General features: G+C 44.5%; 1 protein-coding gene across 1 annotated transcript in view; it reads right to left on the reverse strand.

The window, feature by feature from the left end:
- Positions 1-27,527, reverse strand: part of LOC138262461 (ATP-dependent translocase ABCB1-like) — a 691,566-nt gene that overhangs the window by 441,597 nt on the left and 222,442 nt on the right. The window contains exon 8 of the mRNA XM_069212356.1: positions 2,900-3,025. Coding sequence (XP_069068457.1) covers positions 2,900-3,025 — 126 coding nt within the window. The remainder of the gene's footprint in view (positions 1-2,899; positions 3,026-27,527) is intronic.

Raw genomic sequence — 27,527 nt, forward strand, 5'->3', positions numbered from 1 at the left:
AAAGTGCACTGGAGGTGCCCAGGGCCTGTAAATCAAATGCTACTAGTGGGCCTGCAGCACTGATTGTGCCACCCACATAAGTAGCCCTGTAAACATGACTCAGATCTGCCACTGCACTGTCTGTGTGTGCAGGTTTTAAACTGCCAATTTGACTTGGCAGGAGTACCCACTTGCCAGGTCCAACCCTTCCCTTTTTCTACATGTAAGGCACCCCGAAGAAGGTAGGCCCTAGGTAGCCCCATGGGCAGGGTGCAGTGTATTTTAAAGGCGGGATATGTACTGATGTGTTTTGTAACAGTGAAATACTGTCAAATTCGTTTTTAATTGTTGCAAGGCCTATCTCTCTCATAGGTTAACATGGGGGCTGCCTTTAAATATTCTTAAAGTGCAGTTTCCCTTTGAGAGCTGATAGAAATCGTGAGTTTGGGGTCTCTGAACTCACAATTTAAAAATACATCTTTCAGTGAAGTAGGCTTTTAGATTGTAAGTCTGAAAATTCCACTTTTAGAAAGTAGGCATTTTCTTGCTTTAATCATTCTGTGACTGCCTGTTTGTGGATTCCCTATCTGGGTCAGAATGACAGTTGGTCTGTTTGTGAGTTTCCTCTAAACAGTGACACAAAGGGAGCTGGGTGTAGCCTGCATGTCCTGATGAGCCATCTGGGCTAGAGTGGAGGGAAGAGTGGTCACTTACACTTGAATGGGCTCTGCCTGCCCTCACACAAAACGGTGGCCAACTTCCTGGTGTGTGTCTGAGGCCTGACCTGGGCAAGGCAGGATCCTGTAAACAACAGAGACTTTTCTTTGAAGTTGGGCAAAGGCAGAAAGGGGTGTAAGTAGTGGACCCAAAACCCCAGACTTTAGATTTCTTCAAGATTTGCTTCTAGAACCAAGAGGAACCTCTGCCAAGGAGAAGAGCTGAATAACTAAGGAGAAGTGCCCTTCTGCCTGTGACTGTGCTTTGTTGGGCTATCCTGCAGTTGCTGCTTCTGCCTGTGAAAGGGGACAAAGACTGGAGTTTGTGGTATATTCCTGCTTGAGAAGAATCTCCAAGAGCTTTGACTGAGTGTGCCCCATGTTCTGAAGTCTCAGGGCCATCAAACACTTTCTCTGCCAGCACCTGGTCGCTCTGCTGAGACTCCAGCCATGCCAAGTGGTGCCTAATCCAATCGTCGGGCAGTTGAAAGGAGAAGCTGGTGGAAAATCAAGAAAATTCAAGGAAATCAGCTTCAGACGTCTCCGGAATGATGCCACTGCCAAATCCCGTGACGCTGCCTGCAACCGAAGCCGTGGTCCTCACTGAAGTGTGACGACTTTGCAGGCCTGATACCGCTGCAGCCTCGCTGAAGTCCATGACTACATGGAAGTCACCATACCACGTCGTGACCACGAGACATCGACTCCACCAGAAGTGAGTGGATCCAGAGCTTCACACCAATGCTGCCTCACCTCCACCTCTCCGCAGCAAGGACCCAACGCCTCTTCGTGACGTCTCTGCTCCTTCACCTCGCAGCACTGGAACCCACACCACCTTGGATCCAGCAACGCCATGATCCCCGACTCTGTGCCCCGGCTTGTACCCACATTTACACAAGGTACTGTACCTGGGGGTCCGTATGACACCGTGACGGGCGCCATTGGCATTAGATTGTTGGGAACAACTTTGTCACGCCGCCTTGATATCACTTAATTGAAGCATTTGTGTTTCTAAGCACTTTTTCTGTGCTTAATCTTGCAAAATTCAGAACTTCACTTGTGTATGTTGAATTTTGGTCGTTTTGGTCTTGTTTTATTCAGATAAATATTGGCTATGTTTCTAATGTGGTGTTGAGTCGTTTTGTAGTGTTTTCACTGTATTGCTGTGTGTGTTCGTACAATTACTTCACATATTATCTCTGAGTTAAGCCTTCCTGCTTGTGCCAAGCTACCAAGGGGGTGAACAGGGGTTGACCAGGTGTGTTTCTCCTTTGCCCTCACTAGAGTGAGGGTCCTTGCTTGGACAGGGGGCAACCTGACTGCCAACAAAATAACCCAATTTCTAACAGTACCTTTGTGTAAAACACTAATTGGAAACTCTGCCGAATGTAACATTAAAGACTTCCTACTTAATGGAGTGTGCTATCAATAAGTTAATCAGTGCTTAATGCAAGCACCGTTTACCACCACATTACAAAAACAGATTTACATTTCTGGATGTGGTAAATTGTGTGTATGTTGAGCTAGTGATGTGTAATGTTGGTTGTGCTGTTGAGCTGCATTACTTCATTGTTTTTTTGTTGCATTGTTTTGCATATGATTGGTATGGTGCATTTTCTTTTGTTGTGCCCTTTATGTTTCTGTTCTAATGTTATGTTGCTTTGTATTACGTTAATGTGTTGTGTTCTGTTATGTTGTTTCTTTTAGTCCCAATTCTGCTATATTTCTAGCCAAAAACAGCACATTCTTTTAATTTTCGGTGGCATACAACCATTCACAACTGACTAAGGTGTCTAAGTTTGTATAATACCACTCCAGGGGGCTAATAATGTGTATATGTTGTCACACAAAACTACAACTCTGTTGAACAAGCAAAGCTGTGGATTAATGCTCATAACAAAATAATACAACATGACAGGACAATTACATCTGGACTTACATCAAGAAGTGGTATAACAACTGACTTGATGTAAGGTAACGGCTCAAAATCACTATGGACAGGTAAGTCACGATTGTACATATGTTTTTGTTACCTATTGCTGTGAATTGTTACTTGTATTGCAACAGGTTTATATCTGATTTGTTCTACAGAAAGTCACGTGCGCTGCACTAATCAGACACCATGCCAAACCTGACAAGGAGATCAAGCAACAACATTTTAACTAATACATTTCCAACATGATGAAGAATTATGAAAATTGTACCTCCCCTTGCAGCGGATCATAAAATCTTTGTAACAAGTGAATCAAGGTACTTTTTCCACAGCCGCTGGAACCAACAAGAGCAATGGTCTTTCCAGGTTCTATATTTAGATGGAGGCCTTTAAGTATCTGAAAGTAGCATGCAGATATGTTACACTTTACAATAACCATTATGTGCTAAAGCGCAAAAGAAAAGCAAACGAGGAAAGCTTGTTTACAGTTTTATAAAATAACGAAATTAAATTATGACATTTTTTCTACAATAAAATTAATAGACTGTGGTAGTGTGGCTGCATGCAGTGCAAATATAAATGGTATCATCATCGTAATAACTAATATATCTGATTCACATATGATGTTTTAAGTAACTGCAATTCTGATTGGAAATAAAAGTGCTGATTGTGCCTGATCACATTCTCAACAAGCATTGGCATGGCAATATTTCGGCCTTGGCAAACTACGTAGTTAAAATGAGTACAATAAAAAAAAAACGCAAAAACATGTTGCTGCCTAAACACAGCAGATGTATGCTTGCAATAAAACATAACTACTCATTTAAATATAGCAGTTGAAGGCCGTCTTGGATTTATATTGTGCACACTATATCGTAGTTTCACCATCCCAGCACGGCTAGGTACCTTAATACATACATATATAGTATGGATTATATTATAAATATGTAGCCTTTCAGAGTTAACAAAAATATACAATCCCTCCTGAGAGTCCCTAGAAAGAATTATAACAATTCAATACTTCTATCCATAGTGATTGTAAGAGTGGGTAGCTAACAAAAATCTCTTGACTGCTATGGTAATCTCTAATGCCCCATGCAAAAAATATGCATTGGGGTTTAAAACATTATAATAACAGTTCACCATTTGCGCCGTTTTGCGTCAAAAAGCAGCGCAAATGCGGCGCTAAAAAAAGTATAAATACGGGCTCTACTGCCTTCAACGTATGCTCTCACAATAAATAGGACAGACCTACTGACTTTGTGATACATTTCATTATGAACAGATCAGACCTACGCATCTGCCATTATGTTTCCCAATCAACCAATCAGGTCTTTAACCTTTATTATTTGCATGTCACTATAACCAATTTCAGGATCACGGTATTGAGCATAACCTCCCCACAAGACACGCATCAGGTATTATAAAGTGAAAAAATACCATAAACGGTTGGCTAAAAAATATACAACCACTTACAAAAGGGGATTAAGAAGGATTAATGGGTGTGTCAATGGGGGCAGCGATCACCTTCTACTACTACAATCTTATGTAAAAATCCATATAACACAATACATCAGACGTTAACACAGCTTACTAACAACTAACCCTTAAATGGATATTGCCTTTTAAATATGCTTTACATAATTAATAAATCAGGCCTTACTTTCTTTGTCATAATTTTTTCCTTGATAAATAGATCACACCTATGGCATCAGACATAACTATTCGCAGTAAATGAGTCCAGCCTCTAACCTTTATCACTGGCTTGTCACCATAACTAATACAAACATATTGCATTGAGCAACAGCTTTTTCCACAAGGCATCTATCAGGGATACTGTGTTTATCACCAGCTTATCATCAGGTGGCATAGAATATAGGGGCAAAATAAAAGAGTAGAGCATAATGAAAGGGCACACATAAAAGGAGAATATGGAAAATGCAAGGACTTTTCCAGAAACCCTGGCAATCAATTGCACTGATTTTCTGACTGATGTGCACATGTGGTCAGACATAATTACAGTACTCACAGGGCCAGTGACTGAAGTGGGGTGACCCACTGACTTTAGAATGCATGCAATTAACATGCATGGCTTTTCCACGCACCTTATCTATGCGTACAATGTATGGTAAAGACATGTGCGTGCTAAAGGATGTGTGGTAAAGGCATGCAATGAGAAGACTGCATGCTGAAGGATGTTCCCCGCATGCTTTTTGCTGTCTTGGGCGGATGCAACATGTGAATGGCTCTTGGACAGACCAATGACTAAATATGACTGCCACATCATCCCTCTAAGAATAAATATCTATGTGTGTGTTTTTTGTGATTTGTTTTGATTACCAGAGTTTAGCAGGCAGCTCCAGCTGCAAAGTTAGACTCCCAGTTATAATATAAAAGGAAAGTGTGGGGCATTTCCACATAGGTGCATAGAAATGTCATGATTATGGTTGATATAATCCATCTAGCGAGAGTTACTGTGGATTGTTGTGAACCCTTATTAGGAATTCCAAAAGTCACAAAGTGTTCACCTTGTGAAAAGATTATCTGGCCACGTAAATTGAGAGAGCCCTATGGATATCTAAATAATGACGTTTTTCTCCCTCAGCAGAAGATGGAGGTAGTTGAAAAACCGGGAGAACAATGTCCTGTGAACAATGGAAGGTAGGTAGAACTTTGGATAAAAAAGTTGAAATGGCGTGAAATGCCACTTTATCAGGGAGAAAGCAAAATGAAAGGAGTCACCACAAACACTTCTGTGTCAAGATGTTCAAATCTACTGCATCAAGCAGCTCAAGTGGAGAACTATTCTAGACCTGAAGCACCAAGGGCAAATCCCATGGTGGAACAGGGGGATAAATGGCCAGATGCTGCAGAAGGAAACTGAATAACAACCCGGCAGCCAATTAGGCAATCCCAGATTCCACATGTCCTCTAAAAGCCAGAATTGCAGCCTAATGAGTCCCTATAATAGAAACACAATAACTTCTGCTTGATGGTGTTGCCGTTGGAATCTCTGAACCCATTCTGGCACCAGTATTGGAGGTATTCATTGAAGGACTGGACACAATAGTACAAATCACTGACAATTAATGCTAATTGTCCTGAACCTGTGTGTTCCAGTGCCATCAACAGAGCCTTGAGCTCTGCTAATTGTGCAGTGCAGTCCCCTTAGGTCTGCGTGTATGTTGTGGATGGAATTCACCATATTTCATGTAGCCACTCACAACAATAGAGGCGGTGAAGTGTTGATGTTTAGTGCCTATTGCTGGTTGGGCTGAATCATCAGTGTAAATGATTGTATAATGTTGTTCAATAGGGAAAGTATTTGCTGGAACTGGATATTCTAGTTCATTTTGGAGACATTATTGAGTTTGTAAGTCATGGTTGAAAACATAATCAACATCAGTGGCCATCAGAGACATTGCTCATTGAATCCATCGTTGATGTAGCGCCTTGGCATTTGGAACGCTAGCTTTTGTGACAGCCTTGAGGGCTGGGATCTAAGATATGACAATAATGCATTTCATCTGGGTCAGAGGTCTCGCTTTAATGACAGCCATCTGAACAGAAGTCAGATTTTTTTTCTGTGGGGTCAAAGCGTTGTTCAACTGTGGAATACAGATGTGATTTGTTTGCTGTAGGGATGGTATCACTCTCATTGAACGTTACATGGGTGAAACAAATGGTACCAGTGATTACTCTGATGACCAAAGGCATTTTGTTGACCCTTGTGTGTAAGTGTTTAGCTGCAAGCATGTCTTGTTGTAATGCTCTGAGAATACATGTGTGTTCGACTGTCCAGTATTTAATTGAAAAGTCAAGATCTATGAATCATATAATGATTTAATGCAATGTGCATAATCTGGAATGTAAGTTCTGCCAAAGTTTAAACAGTCTAACAATGACTGGAGCTTTTTGATGGTGTTCGGTGGTAGCAATTGTGCACAATTTTCTAGAAAGTGGGGCGCTAGGCTCTTGCCTTCATTCGATGATTCGCATCCACAAAATAGGACACTTAAGAGGCCATTTTTGCTTTTATGAAATTCAATTTGCAGCCTAATTCAACAAATCCTACCACAATGAGGCTCACCTGTCTTATGTGTTGAACGAGATCATCATCTATAAGGTAGATCTCATCTACGAAGGACAATGCCTCAGGGTCAATGTCGTGTAAAACTGGAGTAACAGAAGCCAAAAACAAACCTTGAGAGTTTTTATACCCCTGTGGGAGTAAAACCTTTTTGGTGAGCCTAAAGCACTAAAACTTATTAAATTTCATGTGTTATATTTTGTCAGAAGAAACATTAGTCAGAGTACTTAACCTAACATAAAGTATTGTGTGGGGTAGGGTGGCATCAAGCCAGTTATGGTGGTCTTGAAAGGATAGAGTTATCTCTAAGTATGCGCATGCTCTGTATTGTGCAGGTACATTAGCAGGTATATAATGCTGAAATGTATTAGTGTTCCCATCAAATGATGGTAAATTGACCCAAGAACAAAATGTTTCTGTTCTATAGGCTGGATGAGCCTTAACTGCTAAGGTAACAGGAGCCCCTTGGGCTGTAATGCCTTCAGCTAATAAATGAGCATTAAGGGGAGTTTGCATGTTTACTGTAATTACCACCTGTTGTGAGTTCACCATGAAAAATGTACCTTATTAGAAATAAGGACAGCAAATGGGGATTGATTCTTTTAAGGTTCAAACTTAACAACCTACCACATCAAATAGGTGAGGAGGAAATCCTCAATACCACCTTTTGAATATAGTATTGAGGTGCCTTTAGATGGAAAATCTGTGCCTGACCAAACATTGGCGGCACCATGTCACATTGGATATAATTGTACCAATGAGGGCGTTGGATTTGGGAAGCAGCATCACCTGAATTGCGGGGAACTGAGTTCTATCCCACACCTTGTGACAACTGTTGCCTAATCAATTTTCATCCAGCTAGCAGTGCCTCACCTATGTTGAAGAGCAGAGAGGATTTGTGGCAACCAGGTGCATGACATTGTCACTTCTCAGGGAAATTGTGGTGAATCAGATCTCATCCTTTTCAGTCAGTTACATTTGTCTCACACATGCAAAGACAAATAGAAGCAGGGAGTGGCTCAGTAAGATTTATTGAATTAGCTGTGTCCTAGATACAATTACATGAATTATAATAATTAGGATGATAAAACATACTAGAAGCAGAATGATGACAAGAAAAGTGCAGCACAAGAAAGGTCCCACCATACTGTCACTATGCAAGATGTGTGATTCCTACCAATGACACTAATGTTTTGTGTTAGAGCACAGCAAGATAAGTCCTAATCGGCCCTTCAAGACCCCCTGGAAAGACATAATCCCCTATACCTGAGTATGACAGCAGTGAAGGAGCCTGTCGTCTATTGAGCCACCTTCCCCAAATAGGCCAGAGAACCAGCGGTCTCAGTAAACAGCTATAGCAAAGTCAGACAGCATGTGGTAGTGGTCATCTGGCTTGAACCTCCCTTTAACGTGCAGGCAACAGAGAGAAGTTTTATAATAAAATAACTAGTGTTCTAAGAAAAGTGTCCCCATGTCAAAATACGTATGTTTCTGTGAAATGTTAGAGACGCAGTGTACCCCTTTGTGCCGGCAACCCTATCTTGTCACAGCCTTGACTAAAGCACAGAGTGAAAGAATGTTGTTCCAAAAAAAATGAATGCTTTCAAAGCGAAAGGACAGCAAGATAAAGGAAAATGAAACATCACCATAAACGTGATAGTTTCTAAAAGAATAAAATGAAACAAAATGAAATGTTACTAGGCTAAAGGGCACAGACAACAGGCCTAGTTGCTAAAATAAAGTACCTACAAGTATCACTAAAGTGGCTTGACTACAATGCCAAACCCAAAAAAGCCCATCATTAAAAGTCCAATGTTTTTACCAGTTTACAAAGATTGGAGTTCAAATCTTTAGACCTACACCATCTATCAATATTCTGGCAATGGAAGAAGTACATTTTACCAGAAGAGTGATGGCAAGTCTGCTAGCCAGAATCTGCCACTTCTGAGTAACAACCTCATTCTCCTAGAATAACCATTCAGCAGTCAAACCTCCAAGTTCAAGTGGCTACGTGACCTCTTGAAGAAACACTCATTGAGGTGATATCTTGTGCTGTTATAGCAGGGGAAACCGAGGCCTTCTTGAATTCCCTGGGACCAGTAACAGAACCCTGGACTGATCCTCTCAAATCTTTTGTAGAACTAGAAGAAACAGAGAGAAATATTATCGAACACCTGAAGCCATTTCACCAAGAATGCATCTACTGCTCAGACCATTAGTGATGGGGCCAGAGAGCAGAACTGACTTAGGAGGGAATTCTATTCTATGGAGGTCAAGCCATGGTCGACCAATCCTTCTAGTTAGATCCTGAAACACTGGGAGTGTTTCTAGTTAGATCCTGAAACACAGAGAGAAAGACAAATGGATATTGATGAGGGAAATTTCCTGATGAGCTGGTTGGCAGGCCCCTTCTTCCTCCTGAGAGGATGGACTGCTTCCAGAGAGTGGAGTTGAGCTCCAACCGGAAATAAATCACCCTGGAGATTAGGAATAGAGAGTGAAGCATCCTTCCTATTGATTTACCCATGCTCTCCCCAACTGATGTTCTGTCTGAATACAGGCAGACTAATGCTTGATCAGGGGAAGAAAGAATGCTGGAGCTGACATCACTGCAATGAACTCTCTCCAGTTAGACGAGTGATGGGACTCCTGTACTTAACACCGCCCCTGAGTCTTGAACGCTCCAAAGATCCTAACAGGTTGAACTTTGAAGATTCTCCACTGCCTGAGCAGGAGCAAAAAAATGAGAGCCAACCTGATACAGAGAGCTGTCACCCTTTTACATTCAAATGTGATATGAGCAGGTCTATCCAGTAGAACATCACTTCAGACTGTCTGAAGACATGGTGTTCTTAACCGTTTCAGTAAGGAGGTCGGATCTATGCAATCCTCTGCACCGGTCCTCATGTGCTGAAACTCCAGGTTGTCCTCACACTTGAGGCAGGAAATCTCTCTGGGTTGAGCACCAGAAGGATTTCCTTTTATTTATTTTAGCCATGTGTAGTAGGGAAGAGCTTCCCAGCTCCTGAGACTATTTTTTTCTGAAACAACCAGCACACATGGTGCTCTGATGTAATTTCAGAGTAAATGAAAGTGAAACAAGTTCATTGGCTTAGGGCAGCGCATTTCACTTTCACTGCTTCGTTGCTCAGGGGCATATCTCGCCCCCCAGCACCCAAGCACATGGGAGAGGTATTGTTGGAAAGGGGATAACTTCCCCTTTCCAATGATACCTTTCCCTTGTGGATACCTATTTAGGGATCACCACAGGAGTGTGATCCCCAAGTAGGGATCAATGTCACTAGATGCTAGGGTCTGGAGCTGCCCCCTCACAATGGGATAGTATTACCCCTCCCCGGGCCCAAACCTCTTTCTGCCCTACCCAGGGCACATTTGAGGTTTTAAGCCTACTAGACACCAGGGATTTTGAATGGGAATTGTAGAGGACAGCCTATGCAGGCATTTCGCCTAGCCCCTACCCTTCTTAAATAACCCCAGCAGCTTTTCTGCTCCCAGTCGGGCCGATTGAAGGTGTCTTCCTCCAATCTGCCCACAGCAAGGGGCAGAAAGCCCACTAGTGAACCAGAACTATATTTGAAGAGGGACCCCCCACCCCTCCTGGCAAGTGCTCTCCCCCTTCCCAAGGCCCAAAATCAGAGGGGGCAGATTGAAGGTTCTTACCTCCAATCTGCCTCAGGGGGCAAAAAGCCCACTAGACAACAATATAACTCACCAATATACCCACACTAATCTTTCTGCCCCCATTCAGGGGCAAATAATAGATGTTTTCCTCCAATCTGACACCAGCAGGGGCACAAAGGGCACTAGATCACCAGGGATTATATTTGAAGGGGGAGTGCCCCCCTGGCAATGGTCTAATGCTTCTCCCTACCTCCAGGCTCAAATGTCTTTCTGCCTCCCTGGGATCAAATTGAAGGTTGCTACCTCCAATCTGCACCCATGGGGCATAAATCCCACTAGACAACAGGGCTGATTTTGTAGTGGAGCATGGATGGGGCAGCCTGCCTAGGCACTGGGCATAACCCCATCCCTCAAATGACCCTCAAATGTCTTTCCGTCCCCCAGAGGGCAGACGAGATGTCTATGACTCCAACCTGCACTGGTGGGAGGGGCAAAAGCCCACTAGACACAAGGGAGTTTTTTTTTTTTTTCCACATGGTATAGGGTTGGCCTGCCCACCCACTCACACATTGGACATATGCTCCACCTCTAATATGCACTCAACCCCACACTGCACATGGCTTTTGTAAATGTGAGGCAGAAGTTTATTGTTTGAGTGGCTTTGTTTCCCCATTGTTAGGCTGATCCATGGGTCCATGGTGAACTTGCACTGAGAGCTGCACTGGGCACCATAGTGCATCTGTGGATCAACCAAAAAACATTTTGGGTACATTTTGGCTCATGAGGGGTCTCTGAGTGAACCCTCCATGTGTCTTCTGGGGTCAGGATACCGGTATCCTGACCTCTTATGTTTTGTACAGGTTATATTTTCCCTCCCCCGGGGTCAAGCAAAAAAGAAAATGGAGGCCATACCCACAAATTCAGGTGTACAAATATCTGCTGCTCATAAACTCTGTATCAAGTGTCTATTTCAGAACTAAATAGATTCTGTTGATTCACATTTTTCACCATATTAATTCATCTATACCCGGTACATAATCGAAAACCTAGGTAAGGTGCAGTTCAGTTGTTGGCTCTGGGTACCTCAGGTTCTTGGAGATCCTACAAACCCTATATATCTCCACAGCCAGAAGTGTCTAGCAGGCATAATAGTTTATTACTTCTGTAAAATGGTCATCATGACAAGAAATTATAAATGAAGATGTTGTCACAAATGACCGTCTTTTCATATTCATTTCCTATATTTTTTATTTCAACAGTTTCTTTGTTTAGGGAAAGTCTTGAGGGATTTGCACAAATGACTCCTTGCTGAATTTAGAGTTGTATTCCATTTTAAGCTTTCCCAGTTCACTCATAGGTTTCACCCTGTTTTCGATCACAAACTGGAAGTAGGCTGAGGGCACAACATTTAGGAAAAACAGGCTACCTCTTTGAAAATTGACAAAACTGTGGCAACAAAATTAGTTTTTTGATTTAGCTCTGCATGTTCCTGATAGCAGGGAACATGGTGATTTTACCACAGCAAACCTTTTGTTGATGACGTTTTTCGAGAAATAAAACAGAACTTATTTTGAAGAGTTTCTTTCCTATTTTTTCCCACTAAAAAAACAAGTGTTGCTATATTTTGGCCAGTTCCGTAGCCCCCTCCAGGGAAATCCACAAACCCTGGGTACCCTTTGAATCCCCAGGATATTAGAAAAAAGGACACAGATTTGGGATGGATACCTTATGTGGAAAATAATTATGGAGGCCTAAGCACATACTACCCAAAATAGCCAAAAAAGGGCTCAGCACTAGGGTAGATGGGGGTTGGAGGGGTGCCCGGGGTAAATGCAAAAGGGTTAGAGCAGTCCATATGTTTGATTGATGTTGATGTGGAGAAACTACAAAAATACTTATAAGGATTCCTGTCAGCTAAACTCATCAGAGAGTCATACATTCTCATGCATCCCTCCATGCTGGTTGCAGGAAAAAAAATGGAGTGGAAATGTAGACTTTGTATAGGTGATCACAGGTTTAACAGTAGGACGATTCCTCATTGGTACAAAATACTTGTGAGAAAACAGGGCTGATTGCAGAGGCCCCCTAACGTTTTGCCCCCATTTTTCACTTGTTGCTAGCGTTTCCTGACTCTGATGGTTCCCTGGGTGCTGCTAACCAGTCCCTGGGCCTGTGCTCTGTGTAAAATGAGTATGCAAATTAGGCTAATTATTATTGACTATATCAACCTGCCTATAAGTCCCTCGTATATAGTAAGGGCATGTAGGTTATGGGACCCCAGCATAGGTGCGGGACCCATAGGTGCACTGCTGAGGTGCCCAGTGTCATTTTAGAGGCAGGCCTACCTTGCTGCCTTGCTGCCTGGTTTTAAACTAAAATTATATGCAAATTCGACTTTGGAATTGTTGGAAAATGGGTTATTGGTAGGGCAGGTAGGTACCTACACCTAGCAACAAACCACTAACCTCCACATAGGTACAGTTAGGTCTCAGTAAATTAATCCCAGCTCAACCCTTGGTAGCTTGGCAACGAGCGTCAAGGCTTAACTTAAGCAGAGACAAAGTGTAAAGCATTCAAATATCACAAAACAGTAATTAAATAAAACACAGGAAACAGTTTAAAAATCCAAAACCAATTTATAAAAATAGCTTATATTTTTATCTTTAAAATGACACAAAAACGATTAAAATCGGTTCAGGGGAACCGGAGATATGAATTTTTAAAGTATTATTATTTTCTAGCGCTTAGAAACAAAAAGCGCCAATCAGGTCGTCTGGTTGCACCAGGACCGGGACAAAGTCAAACTTTCAGGCCGACCGCGATGGAGCCCTGCTCGGCTACAAGTCGCGGGAGGCCTCGGTTAAAAAGTTACCTTCTGACTTAGTCTCTTTTTTGATGTTTTTCTTCCCCGGGATGAACCTGCCAGTTGAATCCGACCTCCTGGAGCCCTTGTCCGGATACGCGAAGTCGGTTTCCTCGGTGGTGATTTTTACCTTCGGACTTAGTCGTTTTTTCGAGATGAAAATCCTTCGACCGGGGTAAACCTGGATCTTGATCCGACGTCCGTGGAGCCCTTCTCGGATCCGATGGCTGGGAGGTCCCGGTCAACTTTTTACGTTCGGACTTAGTCTCTTTTTTGGATGTTTTTCTTTACCGGGACGTACCACGAAGTCAGGCCGGGTCGCGGTTGAGGCAAGCCGGCTAGAATTTCCGTGGCAGGTCGGTCCCTCTCTGGAGCTTTTTTCCAAAAATTCTCAAATCTTTTCCAAACTTCTGGGGCTTCACCCAGATGTTCTTTTAAGGTTCTTTTGGGGTCCACAGCTCACCCCAAGGGTCCAGAAGTTCTGTGATGGTCCTTGGGAAGTGCGGACTTCAACTCCCAGAATGCACCTGGCGCAAACTCCTTTTTGGCCACTGGACAGTGGTCAGCTGGTCACTTTTTCAGGAGTTGGTGCAGGGGACTCTGGATAGCAATTTTTCACCTGTAGCAAACAGGGAGTCCCTCCTTGAACCAGTTGAAGCCAGGCAAAGTCCTTCTTGTGGTGAAGCCCAAGTGTGCAGCTGGTGCAGTCTTTCTGAGTGCAGGGTCCAGGTGCAGGCCAGGGGTCCAGCAGGGCAGTCCTTCTTCTTCTTTAGTTCCTTTCTTGTTGATTTCTGGAGGGGATCTGAGGTGTGGGTGCAGGTCTGCCAGTTTTATCCTTGCTTCTGGGTGAAAAGCAGGGGGGCCCTGGTTCTCCAATCAGGAACAGGGTCGTCCCCCTGTGATGACCACTTCCTGGGAAGTGTGGCAAAAATCCATCCCAGAAGGCAACAGTCTCTAAAAATCCAACATGGATGAATCTGATTTTTGGAGGTTACATCTGGCTGAGCCCACCCACTGGTGTGGCTAAAAATCACAAACACACCCCTCTCCTGCCCTCTCCTAATCTAATCAAGGGGGCACCTAATTGTCTGGGGTTGCAGGATGTGGGGGTGTTGCTGGGTGCTTCAAATGTCCTTCTCTGCCTTTGAAGACCAGTTTGGCCGCCCTCCCCCTTCCTGCCTCACCATCTGCTGAGGGGAGATTTCTCTCCCCCAAGCACATTCCTTTGTGTGAAGTCAGGCCACTTCACACCTCATCAAGGTAGCCTGGCAGAAGCTGCTGCAGGCTGGCCAATCAGAGCACAGCAGCAAAAACAATGCAGAGCTGAAATTGGCAACTTTTTAGGTAAAGTCTAAACTTTTTACCTGAACAAGTTATATTAAATCCAACAACTGGAAGTTGTGGGATTTATTACAACAATTAATTTGATACCAAATTCTTGGTATGTAACATTTAAGGAGACTTTAAAATTTAAAATAAAGTCTGCCCATTCTAGCCTATGAAGGCTATTTACTTCAATGAGGGAAAAACGAATTTGGCTGTTTTTACCTCACTAGGGCTTATAAATCAATTTTTATAAAGTCCCTGCTTATAGTTACATGGCACCCAGCCCTAGGGGCACATAGGGCACACCTTAGGGGTGACTTATATGTAAAAATAAGGTAGTTTAAGACTTTGGAAGTACCTTTAATTCCAAAGTCGAATTTGCATTTAACTTTAATTTAAAAGCAGCCAGCAAGGCAGGATTGCTTTTAAAATGACACTGGGCACCTCAGCAGTGCACCTAGGTGTGCACCACCTATGCTGTGGTCCCTAAACCTACATGCCCTACCATATACTAGGGACTTATAGGTAGGTTAACTTAGCCAATTATAATTAGCCTAATTTGCATATCCATTTTACACAGAGCACTGGCCCTGGGACTGGTAAGCAGTACCCAGGGCACAGCCAAGAGTCAGTAACCACCAGTACCTATCCAGAAAGAGTGGGGGTGATCAGGCAAAAAAAAAGGACTTTCCTACACTGCCCCCCCCCCCAGATGAAAGGTGATGAGTACTAACCTACACCCTGGTAGTCCTCATCAGCTAAGTGGAAAAACCTGGAAAGGCCATCTGCATTGGCATGAGCAGTCCCAGGTCTGTGCTCCACTGTGAAGTCCATCCCCTGTAGGGAAATGGACCACCTTAACAGTTTTGGGTTCTCCCCCCTCATCTGCATCAACCATCTGAGAGGTCTGTGGTCAGTTTGTACACGGAAGTGAGTGCCAAACAAGTAAGGCCTCAACTTCTTCAGGGACCAAACCACAGCAAAGGCCTCCCTCTCAATGGCACTCCATTTTTTCTCTCTGGGGAGTAGTCGCCTGCTGATGAAGGCAACTGGGTGATCATGGCCCTCTTCATTAACTTGTGCTAACACTGCCCCAATCCCTTCCTCTGAAGCATCTGTTTGCACTATAAGGCCCATATTTATACTTTTTGACGCTAAACTGCGCTAACGCAGTTTAGCGTCAAAAAAATTTGCGCCGTCTAACGCCATTCTGAAGCGCCATGCGGGCGCCGTATTTATGGAATGGCGTTAGCCGGCGCAAGCAGACCGGCGCTGCCTGGTGTGCGTGGAAAAAAACCACGTAGACCAGGCAGCGCCGGCGTTAGGCAAAAATGACGTTAGGGCGTCTTAAAATGGGGCAAGTCAGGTTGAGGCAAAAAAATCGTCTTAACCCGACTTGCGCCATTTTTTAACGACGCCCATCCCCCATCAACATGACTCCTATCATTGTAAAGATAGGAGTCATGCCCCCTTGCCCAATGGCCATGCCCAGGGGACTTCTGTCCCCTGGGCATGGTCATTGGGCATAGTGGCATGTAGGGGGGCACAAATCAGGCCCCCCTATGCCAAAAAAAATTATTAAAAAAAAAAAAAAAAAATACTTACCTGAACTTACCTGAATGTCCCTGGGGTGGGTCCCTCCAGCCTTGGGTGTCCTCCTGGGGTGGGCAAGGGTGGCAGGGGGGGTCCCTGGGGGCAGGGGAGGGCACTCTGGGCTCATTTTGAGCCCACTTGTCCCTTAACGCCATGCCTGACCCAGGCGTTAAAAAGCGGCGCAAATGCGCCGTTTTTAGCCACGCCCACTCCCGGGCGTCTCTTTTGCCCGGGAGTATAAATACCACGTAAAGGCCTGGGAGTCATTTTTTAAGACGGGAACGCCTCCCTTGCATATCATTAACGCAAGGAAGGGGTTCACGCTAAAAAATGACGCACATTCCGGGAACTTTGGCGCTAGACGCCTCTAACGCCATAGTATAAATATGGCGTTAGTTGGCGTTAGTTTAGCGTCGAATTTGCGTCGAAAAAAACGACGCAAATTCGGCGCAAACGGAGTATAAATACGGGCCTAAATTCCTTGCTATAGTCAGGGGCCAGTAACACTGGTGCTGAACACATAGCCTGTTTTAGGGTGTCAAAAGCTTTTTGACACTTTGGGGTCCAAATGACCTTCTTGGGCTATTTCTTGGAGGTAAGCTCAGTTAGAGGGGCCACTATGGTCCCAAAATTTTGAACAAACCTCCTGTAATACCCAGTCAGGCCAAGAAAGGCCCTGACCTGAGTCTGGGTTTTTGGAGCCTCCCAATCCAGGATAGTCTGGATCTTGGGCTGGAGAGGTTGTACATGGCCTCCACCAACAAGGTGGCCCAGGTACACAACAGAACTTTGCCCTATCTGGCACTTGCTTGCCTTGATAGTCAGGCCTGCTTGAAGCAGGGCCTGAAGCACTTCCTTCAGGTGGACCAGGTGGTCCCTCCAGGTGGAACTAAATACAGCTATATCATCCAGATAAGCTGCACTAAAAGATTCCAACCCAGATAGGACTCTATTCACCAACCGTTGGAGGGTGGCGGGAGCATTTTTCATCCCGAAGGGCATCACCTTGAACTGAAAGTGGCCCTCTGGTGTGGAAAATGCTGACCTCTCCTTAGCTCTTGGACTTAAGGCAATCTGCCAATATCCTGAGGTCAGATCAAATGTGCTCAGGAATTTGGCAGCCCCCAACCTGTCAATGAGCTCATCAGCTCTAGGTATGAGGTGAGCATCAGTCCTAGTGACTGCATTTAGACCTCTGTAGTCCACACAGAATCTTAATTCTTTCTTCCCACCTTGGGGATTTGCTTTGGGCACCAGTACCACTGGACTGGACCAAGGACTATCAGAGGGCTCAATTACCTTCAGGTCCAACATCTTAGCCACTTCAGCTTTGATGTTGGCCTTGACCTGGTCAGACAGCCTGTACAGCTTGTTCTTGACAGGCAAGCTGTCACCAGTGTCAACATCATGGACACACCAATTGGTGAGTCCAGGGGTCAGGGAGAACAGACTAGCAAACTGTCCCAAGACTTGCTTACAGTCTTGTTGTTGCTGATCTGTCAATTTGGGAGAGAGTACCACTCCCTCCACTGACCCATCTTTTGCCTTTGAGGACAGGAGGTCTGGCAGAGGTTCACCCTCCTCCTCCTTCCCTTCATCAGTGACCATCAGCATGGTCATGTCTGCCCTGTCCTGGTGGGGTTTCATCCTGTTTACATGTAGGATCCTGTGAGGATTCCTGGGGGTGCCAAGGTCCACCAAGTAGGTGACCTCACCTTTTTTCTCTAGGATTGGATAGGGCCCAGTCCATTTGGCCTGTAGTGCCCTAGGAGCCATGGGCTCCAAAACCCACACCAGCTGTCCTGGGTGATACTCAGGCATGGTAGCCTTTTGATCATGCCAGAGCTTCATGAGCTCCTGACTGGCCTCCAGGTTTCTGCTTCCCTTCTTCATATACTCAGCCATGCGAGACCGCAGGCCTAGTACATAATCCAGCACATTCTCCTTGGATTCCTTGAGAGGCTTTTCCCAAGACTCTCTCACCAAGCACAATGGGCCTCTTACAGGGTGCCCAAACAGTAACTCAAAGGGGCTGAATCCAACCCCCTTCTGTGGCACCTCCCTGTAGGCAAACAGCAGGCATGGGAGGAGGACATCCCATCTCCTCCTGAGTTTGTCAGACAAACCCATGATCATGCCCTTCAGGGTCTTATTGAATCTTTCCACCAGACCATTGGTCTGTGGATGGTAGGGTGTGCTGAACTTATAAGTAACACCACACTCCTCCCACATGGCTTTCAGATAGGCTGACATAAAGTTTGTGCCCCTATCTGAGACCACCTCCTTTGGGAATCCCACTCTGGTGAACACACCAAGTAGGGCCCTAGCCACTGTGGGAGCAGTGACTGTCCAGAGGGGTATTGCCTCAGGGTACCTGGTGGCATGGTGCACTACCACCACAATGTACCTCTTACCTGAAGCAGTTGGTGGGTCTAGGGGACCAACAATGTCAATCCCCACCCTCTCAAAGGGAGTCCCAACCAATGGCAGTGGAATCAAGGGAGCCTTTGGCTTGCCCCCTGTCTTGCCACTGGCTTGACAGGTGACACAGGAGCTGCAAAACTCCCTGACTTTTTCTGACATTTCGGGCCAATAAAAATGGTTGACCAGCCTGCTCCAGGTCTTGGTCTGTCCCAAATGACCAGCTAAGGGGATATCATGGCTTAAGGTAAGGAGGAATTCTCTATACTTTTGGGGGACCACTACTCTCCTAGTAGCCCCTTCTTTAAGGGCCCTTGCCTCAGTGTAGAGAACTCCATCCTCCCAGTAAACCTTGTGGGTACCACTGGTATCCCCTTGTTCTTGCCTGGCAGCAGTCTGCCTCAGGCCCTCAAGAGTGGGACACTCTCTTTGTCCCTGGCACAAATCTTCTCTGGTGGGCCCACCTGCCCCTTGCAGTTCTGCCAAGTCAGGCAGAGTTTGCAGGGAAGGTGTCCCTCCCTCAGAGTTCAGATCCTTCCCCTCAGGGTTGGATTCTTCCTGACCCTCTGTATTTGTTGGGGCTGGCAAGCCAGACCCAGTGCCTTTTCTCTTTTTCTTGAAGGCTTGGCCCATTGTTCCAGGGTCCAAGTGTCCAGCATTCCCCTGTTGTGCCGCCTGTGACCTGGTCACAGCACACACCCATTCAGGGAGGTCCAGCATCTGTGCATGTACCCTTCTTTCCACTTCTGACCACTCAGATGCTTCAAGATCATTCCCCAGTAGACACTCTACTGGGAGGGCAGGAGCTACAGCTACTTTTTTAGGGCCAGTCACACCTCCCCATTCCAGACTCACTATAGCCATGGGATGGAGTTTGGTTCTGGTATCTGCATAAGTCACCTGGTGGAAGACACCAGGTAAGACCTGCTCTGGAGAAACCAGCTTTTCTGCGACCATTGTCACACTGGCTCCTGTATCTCTCAGAGCTTCCACTTCAGTCCCATTGACTTTAGGCCTCTGCCTATACCTCTCCATGATGGGAGGTAAGGTGGCCATAGTTGCAATGTCCCCCCCACCCACGGATACTAAGGTGACCTCAGTGTACCCTGATTCCACCCCTGGGCCAACTTCCACCCCCAACCCTACACTAGCAATCCCCTGGGATTGCCCACCAGTGGGGAGCTTCTTGGAGCAGATAGCATCTCCTCTTTTATGTCCTGGCTGATGACAGTCAAAACACTTGCCGGCCTTAGCAAGCTCCTGAAACTTTCCTGCTTTAGCAGGATCATAATTCTTTCCCTGATACCCTTTCCCTTTAAAAGTGAATTGGCTCGGGGCTCCCCCTCCCTGAGAAGTTTTTGGGGACTCTTGTGAGGACTCTTTGGGTTTTTTGTCATCTTTCCCCTGGTTCTTCCCCTGAGAAGAACCATGTCCTCCCTTTTTCTGATCACCCCCTGGGGGTTTCTGGTTAACCCTAGTTCTTAACCAGTCATCTGCTGCCTCCCCCAGCTCTCTGGGGTTGGTCAACCTAGAGTCTACTAGATACTGGCGGAGCCTCTCTTGGACACAATTAGTTAGAAGGTGCTCCCTCATAATCAAATTGTACAGCCCCTCAAAGGTACTTACCCTGTTGCCCTGTATCCAGCCCTCCAGTGCTTTTACTGAAATGTCCACAAAGTCCACCCAGGACTGGGTGCTTGTCTTTTGGGTGTCCCTAAACTTAAGCCTATACTGCTCTGGGGTTAGACCAAACTTTTTAGTCAAGCAACTCTTCATACTGGGGTATGAGTCTGCATCCTCCCCACTCATGGTTAGGAGCCTATCCCTCCCAGAGTTGGGAACTAACTCCCAAAGGAGTGAACCCCAGTACTGAGGCTTGACTTTCCTCATCTGGAGGGCCCTCTCAAAGGCCCCCAGCCACTTATCTATGTCATCCCCCTCTACATAGGCAGGAACCACCCCTTTGGGTAATCTGGGGGCAAAACCCCCACCCAGGGACACCTCAGTTTCTTTCTCGCTGCCTCCATCTTTTTTTTCTTTGCTTGCCCACTTTTTCTTTTCTAGGGCAAGCTTATCTGCTTCCAAAGCTATGTAGGCTAGCTGGGCTTCCAGCTCTCTTTCTCTGATGGATGGGTTCTCTCCTCCTGAAAGGACCCCCTTCCTACCACTAGCTTTGGGTCTGCCCCTAGTGACTGTATCCACTGAGGACCGTTCCTCCTCTTCCTCACTTGGGGTCTGATGCCTTCCCTCCCCTGAAAGGTTAGAGCTAGCATCTTCCCCTTTTTCTTTCTCCTCTGGAGCTTCCTCTGTCTCTACCTCTTGGGCCTCAGCCCATGCTGTCAGGGATTTAATCAGGATTTCCTTCCTGAGATTAGTGGTTGCAGGCAACCCTCTTTCAATACACAACCCCCTAAGCTGGACTACTGTCAGTGTGGGTAGGCTAGCCAGATCAAGCTCCATGGTTCCCTAGTTTTGTGTCAACAAAAACTTTTTGCAAAAATTGGAAACAAGAATTTAGAAAAATTACAAAAATTCAATAATTGAAATTAATCCAAATTAAAAACAATTTTTGCACTAGGACAATTTAAAGGATTTTTAATTTGTTTTACCTAAAACTGTAACGTGATATTGAACACAAGTACAGGATCCCGTCGCTGCTTCCAATTATGTTGGAAAATGGGTTATTGGTAGGGCAGGTAGGTACCTACACCTAGCAACAAGCCACTAACCTCCACATAGGTACAGTTAGGTCTCAGTAAATTAATCCCAGCTCAACCCTTGGTAGCTTGGCAACGAGCGTCAAGGCTTAATTTAGGAGACAAAGTGTAAAGCATTCAAATATCACAAAACAGTAATTAAATAAAACACAGGAAACAGTTTAAAAATCCAAAACCAATTTATAAAAATAGCTTATATTTTTATCTTTAAAATGACACAAAAACGATTAAAATCGGTTCAGGGGAACCGGAGATATGAATTTTTAAAGTATTATTATTTTCTAGCGCTTAGAAACAAAAAGCGCCAATCGGGTCATCTGGTTGCACCAGGACCGGGACAAAGTCAAACTTTCAGGCCGACCGCGATGGAGCCCTGCTCGGCTACAAGTCGCGGGAGGCCTCGGTTAAAAAGTTACCTTCTGACTTAGGGGGTTATTCTAACTTTGGAGGAGGTGTTAATCCGTCCCAAAAGTGACGGAAAAGTGACGGATTTACCACCTGCCGTATTACGAGTCCATTATATCCTATGGAACTCGTAATACGGCTGGTGGTATATCCGTCACTCTACCGTCACTTTTGGGACGGATTAACCCTCCTCCAAAGTTAGAATAACCCCCTTAGTCTCTTTTTTGATGTTTTTCTTCCCCGGGACGAACCTGCCAGTTGAATCCGACCTCCTGGAGCCCTTGTCCGGATACGCGAAGTCGGTTTCCTCGGTGGTGATTTTCACCTTCGGACGTAGTCATTTTTTCGAGATGAAAATCCTTCGACCGGGGTAAACCTGGATCTTGATCCGACGTCCATGGAGCCCTTCTCGGATTCGATGGCTGGGAGGTCCCGGTCAACTTTTTACGTTCGGACTTAGTCTCTTTTTTGGATGTTTTTCTTTACCGGGACGAACCACGAAGTCAGGCCGGGTCGCGGTTGAGGCAAGCCGGCTAGAATTTCCGCGGCGGGTCGGTCCCTCTCTGGAGCTTTTTTCCAAAAATTCTCAAATCTTTTCCAAACTTCTGGGGCTTCACCCAGATGTTCTTTTAAGGTTCCTTTGGGGTCCGCAGCTCACCCCAAGGGTCCAGAAGTTCTGTGATGGTCCTTGGGAAGTGCGGACTTCAACTCCCAGAATGCACCTGGCGCAAACTCCTTTTTGGCCACTGGACAGTGGTCAGCTGGTCACTTTTTCAGGAGTTGGTGCAGGGGACTCTGGATAGCAATTTTTCACCTGTAGCAAACAGAGAGTCCCTCCTTGAACCAGTTGAAGCCAGGCAAAGTCCTTCTTGTGGTGAAGCCCAAGTGTGCAGCTGGTGCAGTCTTTCTGAGTGCAGGGTCCAGGTGCAGGCCAGGGCTCCAGCAGGGCAGTCCTTCTTCTTCTTTAGTTCCTTTCTTGTTGATTTCTGGAGGGGATCTGAGGTGTGGGTGCAGGTCTGCCAGTTTTATCCTTGCTTCTGGGTGAAAAGCAGGGGGGCCCTGTTTCTCCAATCGGGAACAGGGTCGTCCCCCTGTGATGACCACTTCCTGGGAAGTGTGGCAAAAATCCATCCCAGAAGGCAACAGTCTCTAAAAATCCAACATGGATGAATCTGATTTTTGGAGGTTACATCTGGCTGAGCCCACCCACTGGTGTGGCTAAAAATCATAAACACACCCCTCTCCTGCCCTCTCCTAATCTAATCAAGGGGGCACCTAATTGTCTGGGGTTGCAGGATGTGGGGGTGTTGCTGGGTGCTTCAAATGTCCTTCACTGCCTTTGAAGACCAGTTTGGCCGCCCTCCCCCTTCCTGCCTCACCATCTGCTGAGGGGAGATTTCTCTCCCCCAAGCACATTCCTTTGTGTGAAGTCAGGCCACTTCACACCTCATCAAGGTAGCCTGGCAGAAGCTGCTGCAGGCTGGCCAATCAGAGCACAGCAGCAAAAACAATGCAGAGCTGAAATTGGCAACTTTTTAGGTAAAGTCTAAACTTTTTACCTGAACAAGTTATATTAAATCCAACAACTGGAAGTTGTGGGATTTATTACAACAATTAATTTGATACCAAATTCTTGGTATGTAACATTTAAGGAGACTTTAAAATTTAAAATAAAGTCTGCCCATTCTAGCCTATGAAGGCCATTTACTTCAATGAGGGAAAAACGAATTTGGCTGTTTTTACCTCACTAGGGCTTATAAATCTATTTTTATAAAGTCCCTGCTTATAGTTACATGGCACCCAGCCCTAGGGGCACATAGGGCACACCTTAGGGGTGACTTATATGTAAAAATAAGGTAGTTTAAGACTTTGGAAGTACCTTTAATTCCAAAGTTGAATTTGCATATAACTTTAATTTAAAAGCAGCCAGCAAGGCAGGCTTGCTTTTAAAATGACACTGGGCACCTCAGCAGTGCACCTAGGTGTGCACCACCTATGCTGTGGTCCCTAAACCTACATGCCCTACCATATACTAGGGACTTATAGGTAGGTTAATTTAGCCAATTATAATTAGCCTAATTTGCATATCCATTTTACACAGAGCACTGGCCCTGGGACTGGTAAGCAGTACCCAGGGCACAGCCAAGAGTCAGTAACCACCAGTACCTATCCAGAAAGAGTGGGGGTGATCAGGCAAAAAAAAAGGACTTTCCTACAGGAATTAAAAGTACTTCCAGTCTTAAACTACCTTATTTATGCATATAAGCCACCTCTAAGGTGTGGCCTATGTGCCCCTAGGGTTGGGTGCCCTGTAACTATAAGCAGGGACCTTACAAAAATAGTTTTATAAGCTGTGGTGAGGTAAAATAGCCAAATCTGTTTTCCCTCACTGCAGTGAATGGCCTCCATAGGCAAAAAAAAGGGAGACTTTATTTAATTAACAAAGTCCCCATAGGTATCAGATACCTCAAGTTTGGTATCGAATTAATTGTTATAATAAAAATCCAGAACTTAAAATTGTTGGATTTAATATAACTAGTTCAGGTAAAGAGTTTTAAACTCTATCTGAAAAGCTGCCAACTTCAGCTCTGTAGTGCCCTTCTCTGATTGGCCAGCCTCTGGCAGCCTGGCCAGACTGCCTTGATGAGGTGTGAGGTGGCCTGGGCTGAACACAAAGGAAGGTGCCTGGGGGAGGAGAACTTCCGCAGCAGATGGGGATAATTTGAGCCAAACTGGTCTTCAAAGGCTTGGAAGGACATTTGGAGTAGCCCAGCACCTCCCTCACATCCTGCACCCCCAGACAAATAGGTGCCCTCATGATTAGATCAGGAGAGGGCAGGAGAAGGGTGTGTTTAAGATTTTTAGCTACACCAGTGGGTATGCTCAGCCAGATGTAACCTCCAAAAATCAGTTTCAGCCATGATGGATTTTTGAAGAATTTAGCTCCCTAGGACTGATTTTTGCCACACTTCTCAGGAAGTGGTCATCACATGGGGAAGGATCCTGCATCTTATTGGAGAACTAGCCCCCCCCCCCTGTTTTTCACCGAGGAGCAAGGATAAATATGGCAGAGCTGCACCCACACCTCAAATTCCGACCAGATCCCTACAAGGAAGAACATAAGAAGAAGAAGGACTGACCTGCTGGACCCCTGACCTACACCTGGACACTGCACTCTGAAGGACTGCACAAGCTGTACACTTTGGGCTTCAGCACTAAAAGGACTTTGCCTATCCTCTACTGCTTCAAGAAGGGACTCCCTGTTTGCTACAGGTACAAAGGAGCTGCCCAGAATCGCCTGCATCAAGTCCTGCAAGCAGAGCCTAGCTGCCCAGCGTCCAGTGGCCATTTGAGGATTCTGACCAGGTGCATTCTGTGAATTGTAGTTCCAACTCTGAAGAAGCAACTCAGAGCTTCTGGAACCTTGGATCACGTTGTGGACACTTCAAGGACCCGAGAAAGACCTCTGGAAGAAGATCCAAATGTTTGGAGACGTTTGAGCAACTCCATAAGTTGAATTTTAAACATTTTGATGTCATTTTAAAGATATCAATATAATTTATTTTTATAAGTGTTGTATTTTTATTGTGTTTTGTGTTTTACTTATTTACTGTTTTGTGATTTTTAAATGCTTTACACATGTATCTCCTAAGTTAAGCCTTTTTGCTCGTTGCCAAGCTACCAAGGTTTGAGCTGGGTTTAACTTATTGAGACCTAAGTCGACCTAAGTGGAGGTTAGTGGCCTATTGCTAAGAATAGGTACTTACCTGCCCGTACCAATAATCCACTTTCTAACAACACCCAGCTTGAATGACGTATTAGAATATCTATCAGGAAGTAGAAGTTTTTCAGTTCTAGTTTAGTGGGGTGGATATTATAGGTTCAGTAAGGTGGATATTATAAGATGAGCAAGATGGATATTATAAGATGAGCTCACAAAACATAGACATAATCGGTTTCATCTGTCCCCATGGATTCTTTGGACTAGACTGTCAGAGAGTAAAAACAAATGTTTAGAAGTACTTGTGTATGTGGATGATATCGTTGAGTTTGGCAGTACTCCTTATGTGCATAACCACAGTCTCCTGACATGTAGATGGACTGAAAGTAAAATGACTCAAGTTATCCACTGAAAATGATCTGTTTTACTACAATAGTGTGAATTTAATAGTACGCACATGATCAGCAGATGGCACACCGGTTGATGTTTGAATGTTGCAACACAGAAAGTAGAAAGCACATCTCTCTCCTATTCATTCCATATATGCATTCGATGTTGTAATTAAATCCAATATACTACACTAGAATGGTTTATTTATGCAAAATATATATGCTAATGTTACAAAATTGCAAAAAGAGACAAAACTGATATACAACAATCCCCCCATATAACAGATCCCATACATAAAATGCCATAAGACAACACATAGACAACCATATAGGTGACCACACAACACCAAAGAATGAGCCCAAAGTAACACCAAGCCACCAGAAAAACAAATAATCACATATATATAGACAAACACATATTTGCCTTCACATAACATATCTCATATACTAAGTAATGTACACTTCATACACACAAAAAAAGAATTGGTCAAATAACCAAACATAAATTCTAAATATAGCGTTATTCAAAACTAAACTAAAGTCAATGTCATCATCAATATCCAAATTTCTCTGAAAATTCAGTTCCAATTCGTGCAGAGATGGATGTCCGAAATGTATGTCTACATAATACTATGAAAATGTTCTAAAGGTGATAGAAAGTAGTACATATATATCCAATCTGGTATAGGAATCAAAACACCATCACTCATCTGACTGATAATTCACAGTTGCCTTGCTGACGCGCATTTCAGTGGACTTACACCATCTCATTCAATCAAAATTGAGTATGCCACCTTCGTCAGGGCCATGTATTGAAAATAGGCACTACGTCATTTTTTTGGATCTGATGATGGTTACAGTATGGAGCAGCTCTTAACAAGCTTGCATGGGAGTGAGGCTGCAAAACTTTAACTTGGGTCACTAATAGAATCCTCAAACTTGTTTGTTATGCAATCCTGCCCGCTCTTCATAACCAGCCACTTTCTAAAGCAGGGGGGTCCTACAACAACCTAGTGACTGTTGATGCTATTGTATAAGATTATTTAATTTTAAAGTTCCTATGCAGGATCGGGGCAGTGTTGTCATCAAGAATATGAGGAAATGTGCCCCTTCAACACATTCGGTTTTAGTCAGTAAATCCAGTGACATATTCCATTAAATACACTTCCTTGAGATTAGATTTAGGTTTAAACCAGAAAGGCTTATTAATTATTTAGGTTCATTACAGAAGGCAAGAAATGGTTAGTCATTAATGGTCCCAAATTGAGTCAAAGGTATATTCAGGAACTCAGCATGCATGCAGTTAAACAAAGCTTTTGAAAAGCTAATAAATGCAGCACAAAGCTGATAGAAGGTCTCCCTGAAGTGTAATAATTCGAAGATAGACTAGTGAGAGGCTGCTCTCTAAGAACCAGAAGAAAGCTCCCTCTTTTAAAGAAAAATACACAGTATAAATTACACCGTCAGCAAGAGTTGAGCAAAATGGTACATAGGCTCAGTGCATCATAATACAGAACACAATGCAACAATACCTAATACCATGACCGAAATGAATACTATTTAGCCCCGTTTTGCCGTATTGTCATCATATGACAGTACAAATCTAGTTATACATAAAATAACGATAGACTTATGAAATAAATGCATGAGCTCACTGAAGTCAGACAGGAAGATCCTTAAACAATCACACTTGAGAAAGAGAGCTTTCTCTTGACCTTACACAGAACAACAT

Source organism: Pleurodeles waltl, chromosome 10 (assembly GCF_031143425.1).
Source record: "Pleurodeles waltl isolate 20211129_DDA chromosome 10, aPleWal1.hap1.20221129, whole genome shotgun sequence".
NCBI lineage: Eukaryota > Metazoa > Chordata > Amphibia > Caudata > Salamandridae > Pleurodeles > Pleurodeles waltl.